The sequence below is a fragment of the Oryx dammah genome, unplaced genomic scaffold (genome assembly GCF_014754425.2).
Source record: "Oryx dammah isolate SB20612 unplaced genomic scaffold, SCBI_Odam_1.1 HiC_scaffold_2, whole genome shotgun sequence".
Classification (NCBI taxonomy): domain Eukaryota; kingdom Metazoa; phylum Chordata; class Mammalia; order Artiodactyla; family Bovidae; genus Oryx; species Oryx dammah.
In genome coordinates, this window is record NW_024070186.1 from 147,172,594 (window position 1) to 147,189,418 (window position 16,825).

Genomic DNA, 16,825 nt, shown 5'->3' on the forward strand with positions numbered 1-16,825 from the left:
AAAATTTTAAAAATCTGAGTGTAGACTCCTTTAAATACAGAAATGAGATTTAGAAAGTGAAAACAATACTGGAAGCATCTTTACTGCATGGAAAGTAAAATCATGAATTCCACAAACATGAAATAAATGAATCATTCCAGAAATATGGCAATAAGGAACAAGATTTTGCACAGCATTGTAATTAGCTGACCTAATACTTATACAGGAAAAAAAAAAAAAAAGTTGGTCCCATTTTAGCCATAAGTATTTGCTGCCTTAGCAACTAAATCTGTTCATTTAGTGATTCAAAGTTTAGCTCAACCTTTTGGAATGTATAATGTGGGATTCTAAAATAAAATTTTAATGTTATTCCATATTCACAAAAGCTGAAAAAAAAAAAACAGTAAAAGTAACAATAAGAGTGGAAACTAAGATTCCACCTAAGAAGAAATGTTATTAGATATGGACTTGATCAATGTAGGTAGGCAGATAATTAGGTAAGCATTCATCTCAGGACTCTGCATTTACTCAGCATTTTAAACTGAGCTAACTAAACAGAAAATTACCACTTTATTATTAGTCTAGGATAAACCTAACACATCGATTCTTGAAATTGTTTCTAAATCTTTGAGATATTAGGCCATCTTTTCAACTAACAAAGTACATTTATTTTGTGTTAAGAGAAATTTTAAAGCAAGCTGGGTAGGTACTGTTTTCAGGAACAGGAAATTTAAATAGTCGAAAGTAGCTAAAGCATTATCAATTCACTATTAACATAGCAAAAATGAGTTTGTGAACATTTTGGCGACAAGACAACAAAAGGCTATATAGTAGAATTTCCTTTTGTCTGAAAAGAACTGAATTTACTAATTGTCTTGTAATTATGTAGCCAAAGCTCAAGAATACAAACTCACTAAGAAGTTACAAAAATATCAAGCTATAATTGCTATGGAACTAGGGGAAAACAGTTACCCCAGATTCTCTTTATCCAGCTTTGAACCATATCCTGAGATAAATTTGTGAACAATTATCATGATCAAGAATTTCTGTCCCATTTACTTCAACCATCAGTTTTAGAAAGAAATAAATTTTAAGAGGAAAGAAAAAGGAACGGGAATGTGTCCACCCAGGTGGCACAGAGGGTAAAGAATCTGCCTGCACCTCAGGAGGTGCAGGGGAGGTGGGTTCAGTCCCTGGGTTGTGAAGATCCCCTGGAGAAGGGAATAGCAACCTACTCCAACATTCTTGCCTGGAGAATCCCATGGACAGAGAAGCCTGGTGGGTTACAGTCCAAAGGGTCGCAAAAAAGTCCATAGTGTCAAAGAGCAGGGACGGACTGAAGTGACTGAGCACGCACACACGTAATATAAGAAACTTGAACTCTGTGGTCTCTGAAAATCTCTTCCAAATTTATCTCATCTATTCGCTTGTTTCCAGTATTTTAAGGTAATAGGGATGCTAGGAAATTAGCAATAGCTTGTTTCAAAGATTACTTCAGGGCCAGAATTATTATTTCTAAAAACTGTGACTTCCTTGGTATTTTGATATAATTTACAGCACTAATCCTAGATTTAATAGGCCTTAATAAAGTTATGCTGTGCTCTTGAACTCCATTTAGAGGATAAAGCCAAAGATTTTCTTTTGAAGTTCTTAAACTGTTTTCTCACGGTTCAGATTGATTTTCTATTTCTGTTTCTGAAGCTTTTACTCCACTTGCAGGAGAACGGGCTGCCAGGGTGAAGCCAAGTCTTGTAGGGAATGTAGATCTATACAGCTTCCTTTCTTGGTTTTATGCTGCCAGAAAGAGAATCTGACAGAATGGTCACTTACATTCTAACCATACCTTTATAATAAGCGTGTAACAAATAATTCTGAGAGTCCTATTAATAACAGGAAAATGAGATATATGCCAGCATTCTCACAGGAGGCTGGTGTGGTGAAAGAGGGAATAAAAGCCAGGCTTTCAGGGCACTAGCGAGGCCTTCTGTGTGGTCTCCCACACTGCTTCTCTTTGAACTTGGCAATTCAAAAGCAAAAAATACCATGGCTATAATGCCACCAAGGATGTTGGCATTCCATACGAGTAGACAGACCCCCTTGTTCCTTTTCCTGACACTGTCTCAGCAACCATTGTCTTGGAGGGCAAGGTGAACACCAGGAGGATACAATGAGGTGTTGTTTCTGAGCCTGTGGAACTGTACCTACCGTGGCCATCATCCAGAAATTCTGTGATGGTGGCTGAGGTGCATTTGGACCAGGGTTTGGATGCGTCAATGCTGGTTAGGATGGAAGACATTAAGCGCTTATCTTCCATGGAGCCAAAATTTTCTTCACAGAACTTGGAATCGTCATGGGAGAGGCCAAGCAGATGTCCTAAAAGACAGGATAGATGAAATGCAAATAATGAGTGATTTTTGCGCATCTACTTTTCTGTGGCAATTAAACTAGCACTTGACTCTTCTCTTCCCAATTGTCCATGAGTTCATTTTAACTGCTTTTTCACACAGAGACTGGACTGCCCCTAGGGAAATTAAAGCTGCATGTCATCAGAGCGGCCACTTTTGGTGAATATTCTGGGGAAAACTGAAAAATTACACGAGACGAGATGTTCCCATAATCCATCTGGATCACACATGCTCAAGAATATGTAGAAACAGACCTTATTTAGAATCTAGAATTTGCAAGGCAACTGTGGGATTATGTCATAGTCCTCACAACATATTATTTTGAATGCTTGTTAATTTTCCATCTTCTGTGCTCAACTATAAGCCCCATGAGATCAGAGAGCATTCCCTACCCCGCCACTCTCCACTAGCCACTGCTGGAAAATCTATATTTAACTCAATGTTCTGCAAGTTACAAACACTTAATACATAGTATTTGAAGGTCAGGGACTTCCATTTTCTTGGCCACATAAATAGGTAGCCAAATAAGAGATGACTAGAAGAGAAAAGAAAGAAGTGAACTTAGTAACTTCCTGGTTTCATGCAAATGTTAGCTTGCTTCACCCTTTCATTTCTTTCAGTTATTCAGTGAGTTGTGAATGTTCACTAGTTCCGCAAGTAAATGCTATATCTTGAGGATATACCCATTTGCATTTAAGAAATGCCTAAAGCACCAGTATGACTCTCACCAAGTGTTAGCCCTTGGAGAGAAAACAAATACTGAGAAGGGAAGTGATTATCTAAAACCACTCAGGTGGTGTTTGTGCTTAAGTTTACCAAACACACTCTCTGTGACCCCACACTGGTGCTCTTGTTCTACCATCCTAGGTATTATTCCACAGAGTACATAAGCCCATTCTTACAATGTGACTAAATTTTTTTATTACATAGGATTAATTTTTCACATAGTCTAAACGTATAATACATTATACAATACATTTAAAATACTGTGGTTTTTTTTTTAGTTTTTATTTTTTTTAATTGGGGGATAATTGCTTTACAATGATCTGTTGGTTTTGGCCATACAGCAATGTGAATCAGCTCTAAGTACACAGATACCCACTCACTCTTGAGCCTCCCTCCCACCCTCCTATCTCACTCCTCTAGGTCATCACAGAGCACCAGCCTGAGCTCCCTGTAGTTATACAACAACTTCCCACTAGCTATCTAGTTTACACATGGTGGTGCATATACTTCAGTGGTAAAATTCAGATTGGAGAGATTCTAAATAGTAAACAAGACATCCTAGTAGTGTTTTTTGCAAAGCTTTTTAAAACTCTACACAAACCACCAAAAAAAAAAAAGAAAGAAAGAAAGAAAAAAAGTGGAAAATACCATAGAAAAGTGATTACTGCATTCTCCTTGGGTTCCTGAATACCAAAGGCAGGAACTTTGGCCATTCTGCCAAGAAAAAGTCCAGTGTGCAGCAGTAAAACCCAACAGAGATGAAATTTTTCACGCCAAATTCCAACTACTTGGGGCCAACTTGTTAAATCACTAACACCTCATAATAAAATTGTCCACTGAGCAGCTGGTTGCTGTTGTGGTTGAAATTAAGTGGCCAGGGCTCAGTGACCTTCTAAGCTTTGCATTTTGATGCTATTTATACAGTTATTTATTTCAATAGCATTTACTCAGCTAGTTAGTTCTCTGCGGGAAACCCTCTTACCACCACTCACGTTCTATTTGGTCAGCAGCATAAACTCACAGTGTAGTTCATAAAATATCTTCCAAATAATATGCAAAAGAAGATTGGCAGGAGCTCGTCCAAGTTTTGGGTGGTATGTTGAGTTTCACCGCACCCACAGAAAAATAGTACCTTTCATTCACATCCTATTCAAAACTGCTAGAAGTTACTTAGTACATCAAATACTTGTTGAGAATGTAGAAGGTTTATCAGTGAACACTGTGGGATTAGTGTGGAGGTTTCATACTTGAGTTTTTCCCCCCTTGGCATAGTAGAGAAAGTAGCCCAAGGGAACCTCTGTATTGTGAATCTAGGTTTTATACTTCAAAAAATGTGATCTTTTTCACTCTATTTCATAAGACATTTATATTTATTTAATGGAGAAATGGTGGCTTAGACAGTAAAGAATTTGCCTGCAGTTCAGGAGACCCAGATTGGATCCCTGGGTCGAGAAGATCCCCCGGAGAAGGGAATGGCTACCCTACTCCTGTATTTTTGCCCGGAAGTTCCATGAACAGACGAGCCTGGTGGACTACAGTCCATTAGGTCACAAAGAGTTAGACATGACTAAGTGACTAGCACATTCAATGGAATAATAGTCTTTTCCTCCAAATGTAGCTAGATAAAAGCACTATTCATATGCATGTGTATTATTGCCTCAAGAGATACTCACTTCATCTGGATGCTAAATTTTAGATATTTCATTTAAATACAAGCCACATGGTAAACACCAAATTCACTTTGAGGGGCCGAGGAAAGTACCTCTATTTTCTTCTTTTATACATAATGGTGATGCCTATGTGCTAAATATCAATTATGAAAGCAAAGCAATTTATTTTAAGAAGCTCTGGTCTTTTTAAATGAATCTTTTGGCAGACTCTTTGGCCTCTGAATTGCTAATTTATCCATGTGATAACTTGTTGCTGAAGATACAGGTATACGGTCATTAGAAAAGACAGCCACTCTGGGCATGAACAAATCGGAGGTCCACTTTGGCAAGAGCTGAAAGGAGAAGTGAATTTTATAAGATCTCCCAGAGTCAGTCAGAAAGGGACTGCTTGCAGGTCAACTGAGAGAGACAGATTCCTCGGAGCGAGGATGAATGTCCTGTTCTCCATGAAGAAAGCCTGTCAGCTGGCTGGGAGAGGAATGCTCTCCCCAGGACAAGGAGAATCACGGGCAATGTGAAGACCGTTTCAGCACCCAGAGAAACAGGCAGCCAGTGCTACAGGAGCTGGATCCAGGGCACAGCGAGAGAGACCCATGTGACTTCCCTTCAGAAGCTGGAGAGGGATTGAAATGGAAGAACAATGTGCAGGACGTCTGGACACTCTTCAGGAGAGACGTGACAGGCATACTAAAGGCTGTGGACAGCCAAAGAAATGGCATTCTCAAATGTGATTCCCCTCATCATTAAGCTAGGACACCTAACGTCAGCCTGAAATCACCCTGTGTCTTTGAGCCCTAGAGTGCCAGGATACAAATAAAAGCGTAAGTTATTTTCAAGGGACACTTGCATTAGAAACCACATGCTTATTAACAGAGAAAAGCCTGGAACCTAGGAAATTTTGAATGTTCTGTCGCAACTGACAGCAACACATTTTAAGTAGATGTTGTGAAGGGCTTGACCAGAATTTATCATGATGTCACTGATGGCCTTTTCCAGTGAGAATCTGTTCCTAAATCATCCAATGAGATGTGCAAAATGACAGGCATGGATTAGAGCTGAATCGCTTCTCGCACAAGCAGCCTTGAGCAGGATTAGTGAAGCTGAGATTTAAACACATGTGCCCCAGAGGATAAAAGTGTCAGAGAAAATGTTGACATCTCCTAAAATAATGTACCGTTTTCATCAAAAGGATTTTTTATGATGAGTTTTTTGAGCAATGCAAACCAGAGTTAGTTGAAGGGTGGGCTTCCAGGTGGAGCTGGTGATAAAGAACCTGCCTGTCAATGCAGGAAATAGAAGAGACACACGTTCAATCCCTGCATCAGGAAGATCCTCTGGAATTGGAAATGGCAACCCACTCCAGTAATCTTGCCTGGGAAAATCCATGGATGGAGGAGCCTGGCAGGCTATAGTCCATAGAGTCTCACAGAGTTGGACACAACTGAAGTGACTTAGCACAAGATCGAGGAGGAGTCCGGGAGATAGGATCCAGAAAGTCACAGAGAAAGGCAGTTCTTTCCCTTGGAAAGACACAGACACTTCTTTCTCTAGGCCAAGTATGGGAAAAGAGTGAATTCAAGATTCAAGGCAGTTTTGAAAGGTAAGGGAAGAGATTTGAGGAAGTTCTACCAAGCTCCTTTACTAAAACAGGATGTGAAAAATCCTAGTGAGAGGGCAAGGCTGATATGGATTAAGGACCACAATTCAAGATCTGGGTTTAAAGGAGAGGTTCCAAAGTCTTGCTTCAAGGAAGCATTAGCATTTGTATATGGAACCATTTGTAATCAGTAGACCTGCAAAAGATTGAAGAGCAGTTTGTTTGCCTTAACTAAGTTAAGCAACCTATTTACAATGCTATCTTTCTTTGTGAATCTTTAATTCTTGAGTGATGTAATTGGGAGCCACTTCTCACGTAAAATCCAAACACAGTTACAGACCAAACACTGTTAGGCAGTGGGTGAGTTTGTTAATGGCATTCATACACTAAATTTCTTTAAAAAGCATTACAGAAGTCAGAGTGAAATTTACAGTGATGTGGGGGTCCAATTCATTATTTCCCCAAGTGATGCAGCCCTTACAACTGTATCTTGATGTTTGAAATCATTAGTAAAAATCCAGGTGTAAATTATAAGGGCTTCTGTAGAAAATACCCATCGATTCTTAATAGATATTAAACCATGTCATAAGCATGACAGTCCTGCTAATGAGTGCCCATCATACAAAGTAACCTCAGGCAAGAGTTTATTTGAATTATGTGGAGGAAATGAGTTTCGGGTAAATTATGTCAAAGCAAAGTCTGTAGGGTAAGAGTCTGAGTTATAAGTGTTAGCTCAGAAACAGCAAACTATTAGTCACCTGGTAACTTTTTTTGGACAACAATCATTTTTTAAAGTTGGTACATAGGCAGAATTTCATTAAATCAATTTCATCTTGGATATTCACAATGTAGATTTTAAATAGCATCTTGCCTCCTTAAATTCACGCATGAATTTGGTGTCAGAAAATCCAAAATAAGGGACATCCTGGTGAAGACACATTACAGGAAAATGCTGGTTTAGCTTCTTATTCAACTCAGGTATTACTGTACAACCAGGGCTGATTTATAATATTAACCTCAGGAAGGAAATCGGGTTGTTTTTCTAAACTTTGGTCTGTAAATTAAACAGAACTTCAAGCTCTTGTGTCCTGACCCCAAACCGGCCAATAGGCAAGGGGCCACAGCATCACATCCTAAAAAAATGTCACAAAAAGCTCTGTCATGTGTTTACTTAAGAAAGCCCTGCTCATGAAGCATCTGTTTCTTAATGAGGTCATGTTTTTATTTTTACCTAATTTTCCAGCTGGGATTATTAAGGTTCAAGAAAGTCTTGCCAGGGGTTGGAAAGGGAGTCAAAAACTCACAGGGGATCAGGACCTAGAATCCTTGGTGAAGGAAACCAGGAGCCCCAATAATTGTATCCTACGCATCTATTCAAATGCGAATCCTTAAGAGAAGTGGTAAAACTCTTAAACTCCCATTTAAAAACATTTGTGTTAGTTACCCAGACCTGTCTGACTCTTTGTGATCCCATGGATTGTAGCCTGCCAAGGTCCTCTGTCCATGGAATTCTCCAGGCAAGAATACTGGACTGGGTAACCATTCCCTTCTCCAGGGAGTCTTCCTGACTCAGGGATTGAACCTGGGTCTCCGGTATTGGCAGGCAGATTCTTTACCATCTATGCCACTAGGGAAGCCGTAAACACAAAATGCTAAATGTTATATCAGTGATGTAATTTAGAAGGGAGAAAATAATTTTTTTTCACCTTATAAATAGCTGTGTCGATATTCTTTTGATTCAAATTCAAGACTATCTTTCAAAAGGGATCCTAACAAGCCATTCTAGCATAGTGTCCAAATTTTGGGCTCTGGAGCCAGATAAATTGGATTTAACTTTTTCCCAAGCAGTATACCTAGTTGTTGACCTTAGATCAGTTTAGAGACTTCTCTGTGTGTCAGCATCCTCCTTTATTGGGTGACTCATTAATAGTACTCACCTCATGGGATTTTGTGAGGCTTAAAGGATATAAAAGTTGCAAAGTGCTTAGAAAATGTGCCTGAGAAATATAAAGGCCCAGTGATTGTTACTGAACTTTATTGTTCTCACTGATATCTTGGGTTTGTTATAATTTTAACTTACAAGTAGTTTAATCTTATGTAGTTTTTGATAAATTCTGATTACCAGATGCTAGATTACTAGTGTCTGATTAGTAGACATTAGATTACTAGTGTCTGATAATCAGACACTCAGTTTGGGAGACAAGGGAAAATTTTCTAATCCTAAGAAGGAAAAAAAAAATTACACATTGTGTGTGATATATTTATTTTATATTACCTTCAACTTGTTGGCTTTCCATACCCATGGCAGACAACCCATAGGCTTTCCCTAGAGAAATACGAACTGGGATTTGATTTCAAAACAAACCAACTGATACTAAAACTACATCTTTCAATGCTGCCTCTGGACATGGAGCAAAGACCTATTCCCACCTTTCATCTAGGGGCCAAGAAAGACACAGTATGGCACTGCTCCAAACCGGACAGAAAAAAAAATGCTCAGTTCATGTTGATTAAAGCTATGGGTTTTGAGGGTAAATACCAAGTTTAATCCTGGCTTCCTTTCACCTCACATCTCACAGCCGGTCCTGACATCTGATTCTGTGTACTTGGCTTTGGTCTATGGTGTTTCCAGGGCCTCTGCAGCCTTTCAAAACATGGCCTCGTTTAATCTAATCGATGGCGGGGGCAGAGTCACACGCACATCAGCAGAACCAGAGCACTAGCTCAGACCGCAGCAAAACACAGGCAGCCATACTGTTGTGTTTCCACCGCTTCCTAAGTTTCCAGCTGACTATCTGGCCCTGACTCTTTGAGCGGCCTGATTTTAGCTTAGGAAGCATTTTTGGAGTCTTTCTTGATGGCGAGATTCACTTAGCACATTTTATAATTAACCACTCTAAGGCAGAGCTTCAGCCTGTTTGCAAACTACGGATTTCATGAGTCTAAATAAAATCAGATGGCTCCCCTAGCACATTAGAGGCTGGCCCAACATCAATAAAATTATTATGTTGGAGAACCATGTGTGCAGCAGGTGAAATCATTATTACAAGCCCATAATAAAAGTTTGACAAGTTAAAAACATAAACTCTAAATGTAAACTTACATTCACTTGAAACTTGCTACAGTTCACATTTGGATTGTAAAACAGCTATAGTCACATTCTTACCTCCACCCACAGTCCAGGGATGGGAACCATGCTCTTGATAGTTTAAAAAATTTTCTCAAAGATCCTAACACTTTACTCGATGTTGACCTTGCTACAAGATAGCAAGAAGGCAGGCAGTAAGGCAATTCTTTACTGCCTAGGCAGTGTCTAGATGCATCAAAATCTATTTTCCAGGAAGCTGTATTGACATCAGTGGACTGTGTCTCCAAAATCTAGCTTTCTGTTAGGAAGGAACAGGAAAGCAGGAAAAGAGAAGTATTCCCATTCACACGTGGCACAAGAAGCCTCACTTCTCAGAACTGTTCATTTAGGTCACTTCATTATGACTTTAACATCATGGACAGAAAAAGTACAAGATAAAGACTTAAGGCTTGCCTCTGTCTTACATGATAATTCTCAATGTAGAGACATGTTTCAATGGACTGAGTGAAAGAGCAAGTAAAAGTGAGTAAAAGAACAACAACAACAAAAAACTTTGGGGGACTTTGCTGATTACCCAGTGGTTAAAGAATCCACTTTACAATACAAGGGATGCGGGTTGGATCCCTGGTCTGGGAAACTGTGATCCCACATGTCTGCAGAGCTACTGAGCCTGCACACTTCACAGCCTGTGGACCCTGATGAAAGATCCTGCACAAAGTAACTAAGACCCAAGTAAATAAATTATTAAAAAAGAACAAAAAATGTTATGTTCAACCCTCAAGACTGTGTTTTAAACCCTTATTGTACAGAAATAGGAAGTAGTGACTAGAGAATGCCATGAGAAGCTAAACCAGTTAATAAAAGTGAACTTTCATGCAGAGTACATCATGCAAAATGCCAGGCTGGATGAAGCACAAGCTGGAATCAAGATTACTGGGAGAAACATCAATAACCTCAGGTATGCAGAAGACACCAGTCTTATAGCAGAAAGTAAAGAGGAACTAAAAAGCCTCTTGATGAAAGTGAAAGAGGAGAGTGAAAAACCTGGCTTAAAACTCAACATTCAAAAAACTAAGATAGTGGCATCCAGTCCCATCACTTGATGGCAAATAGATGGGAAAACAGTGGAAACTGTGACAGACTATTTTCTTGGGCTCCAAAATCATTGCAGATGGTGACTGAAGTCATGAAATTAAATGACACTTGCTCCTTGGAAGAAAAACTATGACCAACCTAGAGAGCATATTAAAAACCAGAGACATTACTTTGCCAACAAAGGTCCATCTAGTCAAAGCTATGGTTTTTTCAGAAGTCATGTGTGGATGTGAGAGTTGGACCATAAAGAAAGGTGAGTGCTGACGAATTGATGCTTTTGAACTGTGGTGCTGGAGAAGACTCTTGCGAGTCCTTTGGCCTGCAAGGAGATCAAGCTAGTGAATTCTAAAGGAAATCAGTCCTGATTATTCACTGGAAGGACTGATGCTGAAGCTAAACCTCCAATACTTTGGCCACCTGATGTGAAGAACTAGCTGATTCATTGGAAAAGACCCTGATGCTGGGCAAGATTGAAGGCAGGAGGAGAAGGGGATGACAGAAGATGAGATGGTTGTATGGCATCACCGACTTGATGAACATCAATTTGAGCAAGCTCTGGGAGTTGGTGATGGACAGGGAGGCCTGGCATGCTGCAGTCTATGGGGTCACAAAGAAGTGGACACAACTGAGTGACTGACTGAACTGATTCTTAATTATACCTTTCATTGCTGATAGATGAAATAAAGTAGAAAAATCATGGGAACATCCTGGAAATTTTCTCCACAGCTTATGTTTTGTGCACAGAAACATATTTACCATACACACGAAGCAAATTGTTCATTTTGGAATAGACTCAAGTGAATTCAAAACACTCTGGCAAAACTGAGGTTTCACAGCGGCATCACCATATGTAGCCTGGATATAACCTCCAGATCTGGAAAGTAGTAAATGTCTAGTAAAAAGGGAGGAAATTACATAGAAGAACAGAGTAGAATTAGAATCCGGAGCATAGTAAACTCAGGCTGATGGCTAAAAACAACAATCTAAAAATAAAGCGCTGGAAACAGAACAGGGAACTCCATGACCCAAGATCACACTGGCTGCAAAGGCAAAGCTCTGTAATCGTATACAGATGATTAGGAAATATTTTGTAAGGTTATCTTTGCTACAATTTTTAAGGCTCATACTTTATAACACGTGTTCGCAATATTTAGGCGAAAAGTGAAATTAAAGAATAATAAAGCAATTAGAAAACAAAATGAATGAAAGCCAGATTCCTTATGAAAGGGAAATTAAACCCATATTCCCCTATCCCCAGACCTTACATTTCTCAGATTAGGCCATATGTGACACATAAAGAGAAATGAAGTAGGCACTGTTTTATTGGAGAATAAATTACAGAGACTTCTAAAGAAGTACATAGAAATGGTCCAATCAAGAAATTAAAAGGAACATGGAGTGTAGTCAGACAGCAAAGATTTAGGTTTGATTTTTTTTGCAGAGAAACCCACATTCCTCCCACATTATTCTTGTAGAACCATGTCCACTTAAAAGAAAACTTCTTATTGTACATAAACAGTTTTAATAAAACACCTGTTCTCGTTAGCATCTGGCTTCCTACCTCTCTGCTGTATCTGCCTGTGTAATCCCTTGGTGTAGGAACTCAGGAGGGCTGAGAAAGGTGGTGCTAGAAGGTTCTTCATTCCAATTCGGTTGCTTTGAGGGTCCATGAAACTTCAAAGAAGCTGCATTTACTGCCACTGTGGTTCCCTTACAAAGAAACCTCCCAGATGCTGTCAATGTGTGAAAATAGATCACTAGTTGGACCATAAAGAAGGCTGAGCACCAAAGAATTGATGCTTTCGAACTGTGGTGCTGGAGAAGACTTTTGAGAGGCCCTTGGAGCAAGGAGATCTAACCAGTCAATCTGAAAGGAAATCAACCCTGAATATTCATTGGAAGGACTGATGCTGAAGCTGAAATTCCAATACTTTGACCACCTGATGCAAAGAGCTGACTCATTGGAAAAGATACCGATGCTGGGAAAGATTGAAGGCAAGAGGAGAAGGGGGTGGTAGAGGATGAGATGGCTGGATGGCAACACTGCCTCAGTGGACATGAGTTTGTGCAAACTGTGGAAGATACTGAAGGACATGGAAGCCTGGCGTGCTGCAGTTCATGGGGTCCAAAGAGTTGGACACAACTTAGCAACTAAACAACAACAACAAGAGGATTGAAGGAAGAAAGCCCATCCTTCAAGGAATCTGAACTCTCTTTTTTAGAAGGTCAATATTAGGGCTTATGGTGGTTGATGCCACAATTCCACTTTGTTGCTTATCCCTCATCATTCCTTAACCAGCATCTGCCTACCAGGGCTTAGAACTTTCCTTATGGAACTTCTCCCATTCCAAATAATGGTGATTAAATACAGGTGTACTTTTAAAATCATCTGGGTAATTACAATGCTTTTGAGCATTTGAATTTATTCTTCTTAGCTTTGCTGAAAAATCAGAATATTGCCTTGAGTGGCTCTTGTGTTTCTCCCACTTACTCACTTGTGCACATAAATATATATGTAATAAATATTGATGAAAGACTGATGTTAGGCTGTATTTTTATCAATCAGTTTAATAGGCAAGAGTGAGACATAGATGAAGGCATAATCCCAGCCCTGAAGTTCAAATGGCAGCTGTGTTTTAAAAATATTTGCAGCTATATGAGGTCTTCTAGCGACTTAGCAGCAGCAGCAGCAGTGCAGTCACCAGAGAGCCGTCTCATTCATTATTGGTCTGCCTTCTAGAGAAAAAACGGGGACTCGCTGTCTGAATCTCTTGCCTGAGATAAAACCGAGAACATGGAGATGGAGCTGGGAGTCCATCTCGAAGCTAAAGAGGCTCAATTAACAAAGTGTTAAATTGGATTGTGATCAGTGATGCTATTGGACAGTTATTTACATTAAGATGTTATGTTTGTTTGTTTGTTTTTTTGCTTAGGTGGTAAGAAGAGTGTCAGTTAAGAAAATTAAGATCATGATTAATACATATTAATTGGAATTTAACTACTGATTTTTATTTTCCTGCTCTAATAAATGGACTTATGCAATTGCACTTTTGATGTGAAGTTAAGTCTCCAAAGAAAACATAATGGCCAAAAATCAGCACATTGTGAAATGTTCTTTGCCTACTAAAGTGGAAGAAAAGTTTTAATTTCTACTTTAAAATTACTGTGTTAGCTTAAGAAAACTACATCTGTTTAAGAAAATACAGCAAAAGGTACAATAATTTGCACCATACTTTGTCTCCAAAAAGACAATGCTAAAAGGTGATACCTTTAAAAAGTAAATCAATTAGTTAATTAAAAAGCAAAACAGAAGTGTATATGAATACAAATAACAGCTGGTATCTATAATTTACCTAACTTGGTCCCTGAACTAATTCAACGAAACAGGCACTATTATTTCTATATTTCAAATATGAAAACTGAAGCTCAGAGAGTTTAAATTATCAGACCAACAGGACACAGGCAGAAAGTACTTTAGCAAGAACTGAGCCCAGATGTATCTAATTCTAAAATCTAATCCTAAATACTGAATTAACTTCTCATATGTCTAGTAGCCTCGGTCAGTGATTACAAAACACATATTCCTAATTGCTGGGATATTTGTCATATTTAGTCTAACATTTCCAGTTTCAGGATTGAAATGAGTTTATTAATGTCACCAGGTAAGGAACACTTTACAATCAACCCTGGTGACAGGTTTTGTTTTATTTGCTTTCCTTCTTAAAAACAAGACTGGAATGGTGACCATAAGCTATTGATTACCTTTGCCAGGAGTTGATGTATCACTGACAGTGGAATAAAACCTGATGAATTTCTGTGTAAGTTGATTTGCCCTGGATGAGTCCACAGAGTAATTTCTAAGACAAACATCTCTGCATTCCATTGTCAACTGTGACAGATTTTATCTCATCAGGTCCTGGGTGGACACTTTACAAGACAGGGGCAGTAGTAACTTTCTCTTAAACTTTTAAATGGCACCAACAGAAAGGAAGTCTCCACCACGTGTGCCTAACTTTGGTTTCCGTCCCTCTTAGGAGTTAACCCTAAAAGTGCAAATATAAACAAATAGAATCCCCAAGGGTTATCCGAACCAGGAGAAATCTGGAATTAATTGCCAAGTATGCCGGTTCCTGTTGCAGCTGTTACAAGTGTTTGATTTGGCCAGGGAAGAGAAAAGACGCTGCATACCAATTTCGTGAGCCACAGTGAAGGCTGCATGGAGGCCATCGTCTTCAATCACTGCACAGCTGCGCTCAGGAGAGCATATGGTCCCAACGTCTGCCATTCCCAGGGTGTCGCATGAATGATGCCCACATAAATCCTGCCCAGGAGAAAGAAAGAAATCATTAAAGTCAATTTACATCCAGAAGGAGCCACCTTGTAGAACCACTTGCTCACTCCAAATGTCAACACTGGGATTTGTTTATGGTATCACCTGCTCAGCTCTGGAAATGGTCCAAAGACAAACTAATGGCATTGACTCTGCTAAGCTTCTCCGGGCCCCAGAAACACAGAAGGATGATGGGACTCAATTACATTTTAAAAGATGTCCAGGACTGTGGCTTGTCCAGTACAAAAGTAGCCACAGTCTTAACAAAGCTGTATCATGTAAATGTAGGCACGTATGTTATGAATCATTTTCACATAGGGTCATGCTTAAGAAAGCCTTAGTATTCTGACCTAAATTCATGTTAAATGTATCAGAAGTCAAACATAATAATTTATTTTCCACCACAGGGGCAAAACTGCAATTCTGCCACCTATTTATGGAAGAATATAAATTTCTCAGTCATTTGGATAGGAAACTAAGTTTTAATGTATGAGGGTAATTCCTCAAAAGATCATCTCAATTTCCACATCCAGTGGTAATTTCATAGATTGTTTCTTCAGAAATGTATACAATCTTTCCCATAGCGTTTAATGTAGTGTTTCTTAATCCGATCAATCCTCAGAAAATATAGGTAACATATTGTGGGTGCTCAGTCACTCAGTCATGCCTGACTCTTTGTGGCCCCACAGACTGTAGCCCACCAGGCTCCTCTGTCCATGGAATTCTCCAGACAAGAATACTGGAGTGGGTTACCATTTCCTCCTCCAGGGGATCTTCCCAACCCAGGGATTGAACCCAAGTCTTTTGAGTCTCCTGAATTGGCAGGCAGAATTTTACCACTAGTGCCACGTGGGAAGCCCCTGTAATATATTGTATTTATATAAATGAGTATATGCATTTGTCTGGTGAGAAGTTGTATAGCTTATAAGAGTTTCTCAGAGGAGAACACGATCACATCTCACTAATGGTTGTGAAAGTTGCTCAGTTGTGTCCGACTCTTTGCGACCCCATGGACTGTCTCCAGGCCAGAATACTGGAGTGGGAAGCCCTTCCTTTCTCCAGAGGATCTTCCCAACCCAGGTCTCCCACAGTGCAGGATTCTTTACCATCTGAGCCACAAGGGAAGCCCATTACTAATGGTTAAGATGATCAAATTAGATGAAAGAGACACCAACAAGACAATTTTAAATTATGAAGCATAAAGAGAAAATAGAAGCCAAAATTTATGATATAGATTTGTAATGATAAACTTTCTACTAAATGTTATTTGAATATTACTGGACATTAGCTTTTCTTGTATTTGACTCCTGTTTTCAATGAAAATGAATTGAGAGTATGTTTATTTCTGTCAAAGAAGCCATAAGTGAATAACAGCAGAAGAGTTTTATAAAATATTGATTACTATGAAAGATGACTGTTTACTAATTGAAATTGTTCTTTCTATTGCAGTTATTATCTTTGTGTCTCGAACTACCACAATGTCTGACTTTCAATGGGAACTCAACAAACATTTGCTTAATTGAAGGTGAATTCTGACATATAGTCAGATGCAATGTAGACCTCACATGCCTTTATTTTTTGTTCATTTATATTTTGATGACATAAGCTAATATTTTTATTCTACCAGGATGAAGAGAAAAGATGTTTATCTTATGTGGGTTTTTGCCTTACTGAACATTGTCACACATGTTTAATATGCTGTATGCTAACAAGACTGCAATAGACTCCAGGAAGCCAACAGGAGATGTTACTACTATATAACCAATGCCGCCTAGTTAACGTCTACATGCTCTTCTAACTCTTCTCTATTTTGCTGCATGGAAGTCCAGCCAAGGTGAATAATATTTAAAAGATATACGCTACAATCTCCCTAGTACTTTTTCAGATCCTTATTGTGTTCCATATGAGATCCCAGCTGTGATGAACTGTACTGTG

At 39.1% G+C, this 16,825-nt stretch overlaps 1 protein-coding gene across 1 annotated transcript in view; it reads right to left on the bottom strand.

The window, feature by feature from the left end:
- ADAMTS5 (ADAM metallopeptidase with thrombospondin type 1 motif 5) overlaps positions 1 to 16,825 on the bottom strand; it is a 56,277-nt gene that overhangs the window by 27,920 nt on the left and 11,532 nt on the right. The window contains exons 2-3 of the mRNA XM_040227668.1: positions 14,749 to 14,881; positions 2,185 to 2,352 (exon numbers count right to left, since the gene is read on the bottom strand). Of these exons, the coding sequence (XP_040083602.1) occupies positions 2,185 to 2,352; positions 14,749 to 14,881 (301 nt within the window). The remainder of the gene's footprint in view (positions 1 to 2,184; positions 2,353 to 14,748; positions 14,882 to 16,825) is intronic.